This window comes from Erythrolamprus reginae, chromosome 10 (assembly GCF_031021105.1).
Source record: "Erythrolamprus reginae isolate rEryReg1 chromosome 10, rEryReg1.hap1, whole genome shotgun sequence".
NCBI lineage: Eukaryota > Metazoa > Chordata > Lepidosauria > Squamata > Dipsadidae > Erythrolamprus > Erythrolamprus reginae.
In genome coordinates, this window is record NC_091959.1 from 4,650,050 (window position 1) to 4,660,214 (window position 10,165).

The 10,165-nt window shown below is 42.0% G+C and overlaps 1 protein-coding gene across 1 annotated transcript; it reads left to right on the top strand.

Moving 5' to 3' along the window:
• The first annotated feature begins 815 nt into the window (after positions 1-815).
• Positions 816-9,896, top strand: LOC139172737 (cytochrome P450 1A5-like). Its single transcript, XM_070761958.1, has 6 exons — positions 816-899; positions 3,146-3,992; positions 4,832-4,958; positions 8,231-8,320; positions 8,832-8,955; positions 9,806-9,896. Exons 2-6 carry the CDS (start codon positions 3,168-3,170, stop codon positions 9,894-9,896), a joined length of 1,257 nt encoding a protein of 418 aa, XP_070618059.1. The 5' UTR covers positions 816-899; positions 3,146-3,167.
• Positions 9,897-10,165: the final 269 nt, after the last annotated feature.

Genomic DNA, 10,165 nt, shown 5'->3' on the forward strand with positions numbered 1-10,165 from the left:
GAAAGATCAAAAGCAACATGAGAAAATATTATTTTGCTGAAAGAGTAGTAGATCCTTGGAACAAACTCCCAGCAGACGTGGTAGATAAATCCACAGTAACTGAATTTAAACATGCCTGGGATAAACATAGATCCATCCTAAGATAAAATACAGAAAATAGTATAAGGGCAGACTAGATGGACCATGAGGTCTTTTTCTGCCGTCAGACTTCTATGTTTCTATGTTTCTATAGTATAGTATATTATATTATATTATATTATAGTATAGTATAGTATAGTATAGTATAGTATAGTATAGTATAGTATAGTATAGTATAGTATAGTATAGTACAGTACAGTACAGTACTGTACAGTACAGTATAGTACAATATAGTACTGTAATAAAGATACGTATTAGTTAGCATGATTTGGGTAGTCCCAAGTCTGGTCTATCTTTTGAAGAGTTGACAAGTTATTTACTGATGTATTAAATGTATTTATTTGCTTTCAGCTCCAGAGAAGAGTTTACGGATTAAGGTAGTGTGCAATATGCATACCTAGCCAGCTGGAGTTTATTCAATAAGCCAGGCTTAAACAATGTTTGAATGGAAAAGAGAACTTCAGACCTTCATTACCAGCGAAATCTGGCACGATCTTGGTAATCAAGAAGCACATTATTTATTACCTGTTTTTAGCCCAGTGCCACGGGGATAGAATATTTTCCTTGGATTTTCTCCAGCTGAACTTGGAAGGTTCACGGGTTAAATAATCATTTGCCCGCTAGGAGAGCACAGAAAAACCTTCTCATAAGGCATCCAGCGACTGGCAAGAGAAGGAGGTGAAGACATTTGGAGGAGAACTTTTACTCGTGGGCTTTGTTTGCATTCATCCCTGGTTCTTATTCTTCCTAATTTTTACCAGGTATTTATTATGCAAAGCAGGGAGGGAGGGGAGGGGGAAGGAAGGAAGGAAGGAGGAGGAAAGGAAGGGAGGAAACAAGAGAAAGGGAGATAGGAGTGAGGGTAGGAAGGAAAGAAGGAAGGAAAGAAGGAAGGAAGGGAAGGGAAGGGAAGGAAGAAAGGAGGAAGGAAAGGAAGGAGGGAAAGGAAGGGAGGGAGGAAGGAAGGAAAGAAGGAAAGGAAGGAAGGAAAGAACAAGGAAGGAAGGAAAGGAAGGAAGGAAGGAAGAAGCAAGGAAAGGAAGGAGGAAAGGGAAGGAAGGAAAGAAGGAAGGAGGGAAAGGAAGGAAGGAAAGAAAGAAGGGAAAAGTAAAGTCAACAGGGGAAGCCAAATTTGCTTAACAATCCTGTGATTCATTTAACAACTGCAGTGATATCGCTCAACAGTTGTGGCAAGAACGATTATATAATTGGGCTGGGCTCACTTAACAACCACTTTGCTCAGCAATGGAAATTCTAAGCCCCATAAATCAACGATTCCCTGTACTGATTTATTTTATTTTATTTTATTTTATATTTTATTTTATTTTATTTTATATTTTATTATGTTACGTTATGTTATATTATTATGTTATGTTATGTTACGTTACGTTACGTTACATTACATTATATTATATTTTATATTTTATATTTCATTTTTAAAATATTTTTTATTTATTAGATTTGTATGCCGCCCCTCTCTGTAGACTCCGTATTTTATTTTATATTTTATTTTATTTTATCTTATTTTATTTTAGTTAGAAGGGACCTTTAGTTAGAAGGGACTATTTTATTATGTTATGTATTGTATTGTATTGTATTGTATTATATTGTATTATATTATATTATATTATTATTATATTATATTTTTTATTTTTTTTTATTTTTTAAATTTATTATTTATTTATTAGATTTGTATGCTGCCCCTCTCTGTAGACTCCGTATTTTATTTTATATTTTATTTTATCTTATCTTATTTTAGTTAGAAGGGACCTTGCAGGTCCTCTACTCCAACTCCCTGATGGTACAGGAGATCCTACGTCATCACACTAGTCCAACAGCAGTCCAAACTTTTCTGGAAAGTCTCTAGTGTCGGAACGTTCACCACCTCTGCAGGCAAACTGTTCGACTGGTTCACAGATCGGCAAAGTTGGCTCTTTTATGACTTGTGGACTTCAACTCCCAGAATTCTTGAACCACTCATCCTAGCTCAGGAATTCTGGGAGTTGAAGTCCAACTTCATAGAAGAGCCAACTTTGCCTACCGTGGCACTGGTTGATCGCTCTCACCGTCAGAAAGTTCCTCCTCATTTCCAGGTTGAAGGAGACTGCGTCCAACTGTCGCTCCTCATCTGGCTATCTGGTGCTTTGGTTGATTTATTTTTAAATAAATACATTTATTTACTTGATTTACGCCTTCCCTAATTCTAGAAACATAGAAACATAGAAGACTGACGGCAGAAAAAGACCTCATGGTCCATCTAGTCTGCCCTTATACTATTTCCTGTGTTTTATCTTACAATGGATCTATGTTTATCCCAGGCATGTTTACATTCAGTTACTGTGGATTTACCAACCACGTCTGCTGGAAGTTTGTTCCAAGCATCTACTACTCTTTCAGTGAAATAATATTTTCTCCCGTTGCTTTTGATCTTTCCCCCAACTAACTTCAGATTGTGTCCCCTTGTTCTTGTGTTCACTTTCCTATTAAAAACACTTCCCTCCTGGACCTTATTTAACCCTTTAACATATTTAAATGTTTCGATCATGTCCCCCCTTTTCCTTCTGTCCTCCAGACTATACAGATTGAGTTCATTACGTCTTTCCTGATACGTTTTATGCTTAAGACCTTCCACCATTCTTGTAGCCCATCTTTGGACCCGTTCAATTTTGTCAATATCTTTTTGTAGGTGAGGTCTCCAGAACTGAACACAGTATTCCAAATGTGGTCTCACCAGTGCTCTATATAAGGGGATCACAATCTCCCTCTTCCTGCTTGTTATACCTCTAGCTATGCAGCCAAGCATCCTACTTGCTTTTCCTACTGCCCGACCACACTGCTCACCCATTTTGAGACTGTCAGAAATCACTACCCCTAAATCCTTCTCTTCTGAAGTTTTTGCTAACACAGAACTGCCAATGCAATACTCAGATTGAGGATTCCTTTTCCCCAAGTGCATTATTTTACATTTGGAAACATTAAACTGTCTTTATCTTTCCTTTAATTTCAGTCAAGCTTCATCCAGGTTTGCCATGTGGTTCCTGGGCATCCTGGCCTCGATTTCGGCTACCGAGGTCCTGATTGGCCTGGTTGTTTTCTGCCTCCTCTTCATCGTCCTCCGAAAACGGACCTCCCAGGGCTCTCCAAGAATCCCTGGACCACGCGGCTACCCTTTGATTGGCAACATGCTGGAGGTGGGCAAAAATGTCCATCTCAGTTTGACTCGAATGAGGGAGACCTACGGAGACGTCATGATGATCCGTATTGGGACAATGCCAGTCTTGGTGCTGAGTGGCTACGAGACCATCAAGGAAGCTCTCGTAAGACACAGCGAAGACTTCAAGGGACGTCCAGACATTTACATCTTCCGCCATGTGAGTGACGGACAAAGCATGGCGTTCAGCACAGATTCTGGACCGGTCTGGTTCGCTCGTCGCAAGCTGGCTCAAAACGCCCTGAAGACCTTCGCGTCTTCACCCAGCCTCACCTCCTTCTCCACCTGCCTTTTGGAAGACCACGTCGCCAAGGAAGCCCACCATCTGAAGGCGAAACTCCTGGAGGTCATGCTTGCCAAGAACCGCCTGGATCCCTATCTCTACTTGGTGGTCGCTGTGGCCAACGTGGTTTTGGCTATGTGTTTCGGCAAGCGTTACGATTACGATGACGAAGAACTGGTCAACATTGTGACCAATAGCGAGCAGTTTGTGGAATCCACCGGCTCGGGAAATCCATCCACCTTCATCCCTCTTCTCCGGTATCTTCCCAACAGCGCGATTAAAAAGTTTAAGAGCTACAACCAGCAATTTACTTGCTTCCTGCAGAAGAACGTGAAGGAGCATTACGAGACCTTCAGGAAGGTAAGACGTTGTTGGGAGAAATCTCCAAGCTGAGCAAATAGATTTAAACTAAATGTCCCCAGCTCTAAACTAGATTGCAAAAAATGCGACTTCAGCAATAGAGTAATCAACACCTGGAATGCGCTACCTGACTCTGTGGTTTCTACTCCTAACCCCAAAACCTTTAACCTTAGATTACCTACAGTTGACCTCTCCCCCTTACTCTTTGTGCGGTGGAATAAATAATGGTGCCAGCCGAATTGAAGGTTGTGTCCCTCAAGAGTAAACACTCTTCAGTTTCTTAATGTCACCCAATCCTTTAACCAGGATAGAGATGCGACTGAATGATATATCCTCCAGTCTGGTACTCCAAGACTGGCCCTTAGTCTATGGTCTTGCATAAATGTAGCTTTAATATAGTCTTGCATAAATGTAGCTTTTATTCTTGCTTTTCTTTTTGACCAGATAAATTTGCGTGTGATTTTCTTTTTAGATAAACAAAAAAGAGATTTATTTAGTTTGATTGGTGCCGACGAAAACAAGAATACGATTACCCTCTCCCCCTTTCTAAGAGGTCTACAAATTCTGACATTTGTGGTATTTGATAATTTCACACACACACACACACACACACACACACTCATGAAAGTTATTTTCCATTTGCTATTTTCCTAATACAAAATCCACCCAAAATCTGATGGAACACCCATGGGATTCTATATGAAAAAGGTTATTGTCTTCGATTTCTCTCAAGGTGGGCTTCCTATTTTAATAAAAATGTCTGGTTGTTCTTGAACTCGCCTCTTCCGTGGTATTGTTGTAAAGTCAACGCAACGTTCCTTGATCTTCTTTCCTTTCAGGATCACATTCGCGATATCACCGATTCTCTCATCGAGGAAAGCCAAAAACAGAAAGTTGATGCCAAAATGAAAACTCAGCTGCCCGCTGGGAAAATTGTGAATCTGGTCAATGATATTTTTGGGGCAGGTAAGGTCTTCATCTGAGGGTCTAATCCAAAGTGAATTGCAGGCTCACAACATAGTGTTGGTAGGATGCTTGGTTGCATAGCTAGAGGTATAACAAGCAGGAAGAGGGAGATTATGATCCCGCTATATAGAGTGCTGGTGAGACCACATTTGGAATACTGTGTTCAGTTCTGGAGACCTCACCTACAAAAAGATATTGATCAAATTGAACGGGTCCAAAGACGGGCTACAAGAATGGTGGAAGGTCTTAAGCATAAAACGTATCAGGAAAGACTTAATGAACTCCATCTGTATAGTCTGGAGGACAGAAGGAAAAGGGGGGACATGATCGAAACATTTAAATATATTAAAGGGTTAAATAAGGTCCAGGAGGGAAGTGTTTTTAATAGGAAAGTGAACACAAGAACAAGGGGACACAATCTGAAGTTAGTTGGGGGAAAGATCAAAAGCAGCATGAAAAAATATTATTTTACTGAAAGAGTAGTAGATCCTTGGAACAAACTTCCAGCAGACGTGGTAGATAAATCCACAGTAACTGAATGTAAGCATGCCTGGGATAAACATATATCCATCCTAAGATAAAATACAGAAAATAGTATAAGGGCAGACTAGATGGACCATGAGGTCTTTTTCTGCTGTCACACTTCTATGTTTCTATGTTTCTATATAAAAACAATATACAGTATACATATCTTGTGTGTATGTTTGATTTTATAGTAAGGGGTTTTAGTTGTTTTTATTATTGGATTGTTACATGTTGTTTTTATCATTGTTGTTAGCCGCCCCAAGTCTACGGAGAGGGGCGGCATACAAATCCAATAAATTATCATCATTATTATTATTATTATTATTATTATTATTATTATATCCAATTAATGTAGCTAAAAAACTTTAAAAAAACTCTACTAACATTTAAAATCATTCATTCCCATTCACACAGCAAGACATACTATACTTGTCGGCCAGGGGACGAAGGTCTAATGGCCCCAAGCCTGGCGGCACAGACAGGTCTTTAAACTTTTACAGAAGGCAAGGAGGGTGGGAGCAGTGCGAATCTCCGGGAGGAGCTGATTCCAGAGGTCCGGGGCCTCCACAGAGAAGGCTCTTTCCCTAGGTCCCGCCAAGCAACATTGTCTAGTTGACGGGACCTGGAGAAGGCTGACTCTGCGGGAATTGATCGGTCGCTGGGATTTGTGCGGCAGAAGGCGGTCCCGCAAGTAATCTGGTCCGATGCCACGTAGGGCTTTATAGGTCATAACTGTTGTGTATACTCCTATTCAGTTTGGGGATTTTTCAGATTCTGATTCAGAAAGTGGTTATAAAATAGTGACAGGGCCTGATTTAGAGGCAGAAGGAGGAGGAGACCAACCACAGGACGTTTCTATGGGTTCAGATTCAAGTGAAGGAGAAGCAGATGCTAGATGGGTAAATCCTCATTTCAGATGCTTGCAGAGGCGAACGGAGCAACTGTCCTGGAAGAAATATTAAGGAGAGGAACGGGTTAATTAATTAAGCAATTAATTCGTCACGTCCAGGTGTCAGCGGAAAAGAAGAGTTGAGTCGTCAATCTGCTATTAAGAAATATGGAGGGGTTTTTTCACATGTAAGCTATACCTTGTGTGCTTTTAATTGCAGTTTTTATGACTCTGGGCTAACTCTGACTAGCCATAAATCTTAGAATGACTTGTGGAATGTTTTAATGATTTTGATGTTGCCTTGCATACCGAAGTTTAAGGTAAGAGATTAGCGCTGCCTGCCAAGATGATTCAGTGTGGAACAAAGGAAAGAAAAGTAAAGATTATGTGGTGTTTTACAAATATATGCATTTAGCAATCCTTTGTTCCAATTATCAGAGGCCTTCGCCGGAGACCAGAACAATAACCAAGACTTTGAATTGTGCCCAGAAACCAATCGACAGCCAATGCAGTCCGCGGAGTGTTAGAGAAATATGTGTATACCTTGGAAGGCCCATAACTGCTCGCGTGGCTGCATTCTGGACGAATGGTAGGGGTAGCCCCACGTAGTTTGATTTGATGGATCTTGATTAGATTAGATTAGATTAGATTAGATTTATTGGATTTATATGCCGCCCCTCTCCGCAAACTCGGGGCGGCTCACAACAATAATAAAAAACAGTACATAATAACAAATCCAATACCCACCAATCTAATTACAATTTAAAATGAATAAATTCATAAAACAGTCCCAAAATATATAAAAACAGGCACACAGGCAATTAATCAAATAGCAAAACAACATGGGCAAGGGGAAAATGCTTTAGTTCCCCCATGCCTGACGGCAGAGGTGGGTCTTAAGGAGTTTACGAAAGGCAGGGAGGGTGGGGGCAATCCTAATCTCAGGGGGGAGCTGGTTCCAGAGGGTCGGGGCCCTCACAGAGAAGGCTCTTCCCCTGGGTCTCGCCAGACGGCATTGTTTAGTCGACGGGACCCGGAGAAGGCCAACTCTGTGGGACCTAACCGGTTGCTGGGATTCGTGCGGCAGGAGGCGGTCCCGAAGATATTCTGGTCCGGTGCCATAAAGGGCTTTATAGGTCATAACCAACACTTTGAATTGTGACCGGAAACTGATCGGCAACCAATGCAGACTGCGGAGTGTTGGAGTGATATGGGCATACTTAGAGACGCCCATAATTGCTCTCGCAGCTGCATTCTGCACGATCTGAAGTTTCCGAACACTTTTCAAAGGTCGCCCCATGTAGAGAGCGTTACAGTAGTCGAACCTCGAGGTGATGAGGGCATGAGTGACTGTGAGCAATGACTCCCGGTCCAAATAGGGCCGCAACTGGCGCACCAGGCGAACCTGGGCAAACGCCCCCCTCGCCACAGCTGAAAGGTGTTTTTCTAATGTGAGCTGTGGATCGAGGAGGATGCCCAAGTTGCGGACCCTCTCTGAGGGGGTCAATAATTCCCCCCCCCCCCAGGGTAATGGACGGACAGATAGAATTGTCCTTGGGAGGCAAGACCCACAGCCACTCCGTCTTGTCTGGGTTGAGCTTGAGTTTGTTGACACCCATCCAGGCCCCAACAGCCTCCAGGCACCGGCACATCACTTCCACTGCTTCGTTGACTGGACATGGGGTGGAGATGTACAACTTGAGCAATTTTATTCTTCTGTTCCCGGGGAAAAGAAATCCATGGAAGCATCTGGAAAAAGCCCTTCTGGGGGTCACACCCTGGTGTAAGTCAGGAGGAGAGATGGAGTTATTTCAGTCCCGCCGTTTCCTCTTTTTATGCACGTGTGTTGTGGTTACAGGTTTCAGCACAGTGTCCACGGGCTTGTCCTGGTCTCTGATGTATCTCATCACTTATCCCGAAATTCAGAAAAAGATCCGGGAAGAAATAGGTGGGTTCTTTTTTTCCTTTCCTGCCAGGAGAACTAATCTGGAACCAGGAGTTGTTATTTTTCCCCCTTGTTTGTTTGTTTATTTGTTTGTTTGTTCAACTTCTATGCCGACCGCTGCAAACTTGACTGTAAAAAATATGATTTCAACAATCGAGTTATCGAAGCGTGGAACGCATTGCCGGACTCAATAGTGTCAACCCCTAACCCCCAACACTTCTCCCTTAGACTCTCCACGATTGACCTCTCCAGGTTCCTAAGAGGCCAGTAAGGGGCGTCCATAAGTGCACTGGTGTGCCTTTCGTCCCCTGTCCAATTGTCTTTCCTTTCTCTCACTTATCATATATATTCTCTTCGTTTCGTATATCCTCTCCTCTAAGTTCACTTTTACCCTTATACATATTACCACATGTCAATTTTTCTTCCTATGTATTTGTGTATTGGACAAATGAATAAATAAAAAAATAAATAAAAATAAATCTTTTATTTTTTTTTGGTCGTCCCTGCCGTCCAGATGTTACCATTGGCAGAGAACGGAAGCCGCGATTGTCCGATCGCTCCCTGCTCCCCTATACAGAAGCCTTCATCCTGGAAGTCTTCAGGCATTCTACCTTCGTGCCCTTCGCACTTCCCCATTGGTAAGTCCCAAATTCCAAAAAAGAAAATTTTGGGGGGAACAGTGCGGCCAGGCGGTAGGAAAAGCAAGTAGGATGCTTGACTGCATAGCTAGAGGTATAACAAGCAGGTAGAGGGAGATTGTGATCCCGCTGTATAGAGCGCTGGTGAGACCCCATTTGGAATAATACTGTGTCCAGTTCTGGAGACCTCGCCTACAAAAAGAGATTGACAAAATTGAACGGGTCCAAAGACGGGCTACAAAAATGGCGCTTTTAGATGTCTTTTAATATATTGGATTGGTCACATTGATTTTTGTGTTGTGAGCCGCTCCGAGTCTCCAGAGAGGGGCGGCATACAAATCTAATAAATAATAATAATAAAATAATAATAATTTTACTTCCCCCCCCCCCCACACCACACACCCAGCCAGGCCGACTCTTTGTTGTCTTTGAATATATATATCACATGTTTTTTGCTGAAATTTTAAAATTAAGGGAGACTAGGATGGCACCATTTCGGCCTTGTTCTGGCCTCATCAGCTAGCCACACCCTTACTGGGATTTGATCTGGCAGTTTCTGCCTTATAAGGCAGAGAATTAACAGCTGAGCCACCAGACCTGATCCCTTCAGCTCTGTACCAGGGAGGGGCTATATGTTTTTTATGTCGGATCACCCTGGTATATTGAAGGAACGTCACAGCTCCTTTTTGCCTCTAGGCCCAACCCAGGGCCATTTCAAGGCAGTTAATTTATTCATAGCCGACAACTATATTCTGCATGTATCGCATGTTTTTTGCTGAAATTTTAAAATTAAGGGAGACTAGCCACTCCCTTACTGGGATATATATTAATTTTCTTGTTTCCTTTTCAGCACCACCAGAGACACCGTCTTCAAGGGCTACTTCGTTCCCAAGGACCTCTGCGTCTTTATCAACCAGTGGCAAGTCAACCATGATGAGTAAGTAGTGAGTTCTCATGGAATAACAGAAATAACAAAAATAACAGAATTAGAAGGGACCTGGGAGGTCTTCTAGTCCAACCCCCCTGCTTAAGCAGGAGACCCTATACCTGTGATGGTGAACCTATGGTACATGTGGCAGAAGGGGCATGCAACACCATCTCTCCAGACATGTGAGCCATTTATTTATTGATTTATTCATTCGTTGATATATTCATTCATTGATTTATTCATTTATTCATTTATTCATTCGTTGATATATTCATTCATTGA

Coding starts and splice junctions, on each gene's coding strand:
- LOC139172737 (XM_070761958.1), top strand. CDS start 3,168: ATGTGGTTCCTGGGCATCCTGGCCTCGATTTCGGCTACCGAGGTCCTG. Junction 3,993..4,831: donor ATTACGAGACCTTCAGGAAG/GTAAGACGTTGT, acceptor CTTTCCTTTCAG/GATCACATTCGCGATATCAC. Junction 4,959..8,230: donor CAATGATATTTTTGGGGCAG/GTAAGGTCTTCA, acceptor TTGTGGTTACAG/GTTTCAGCACAGTGTCCACG.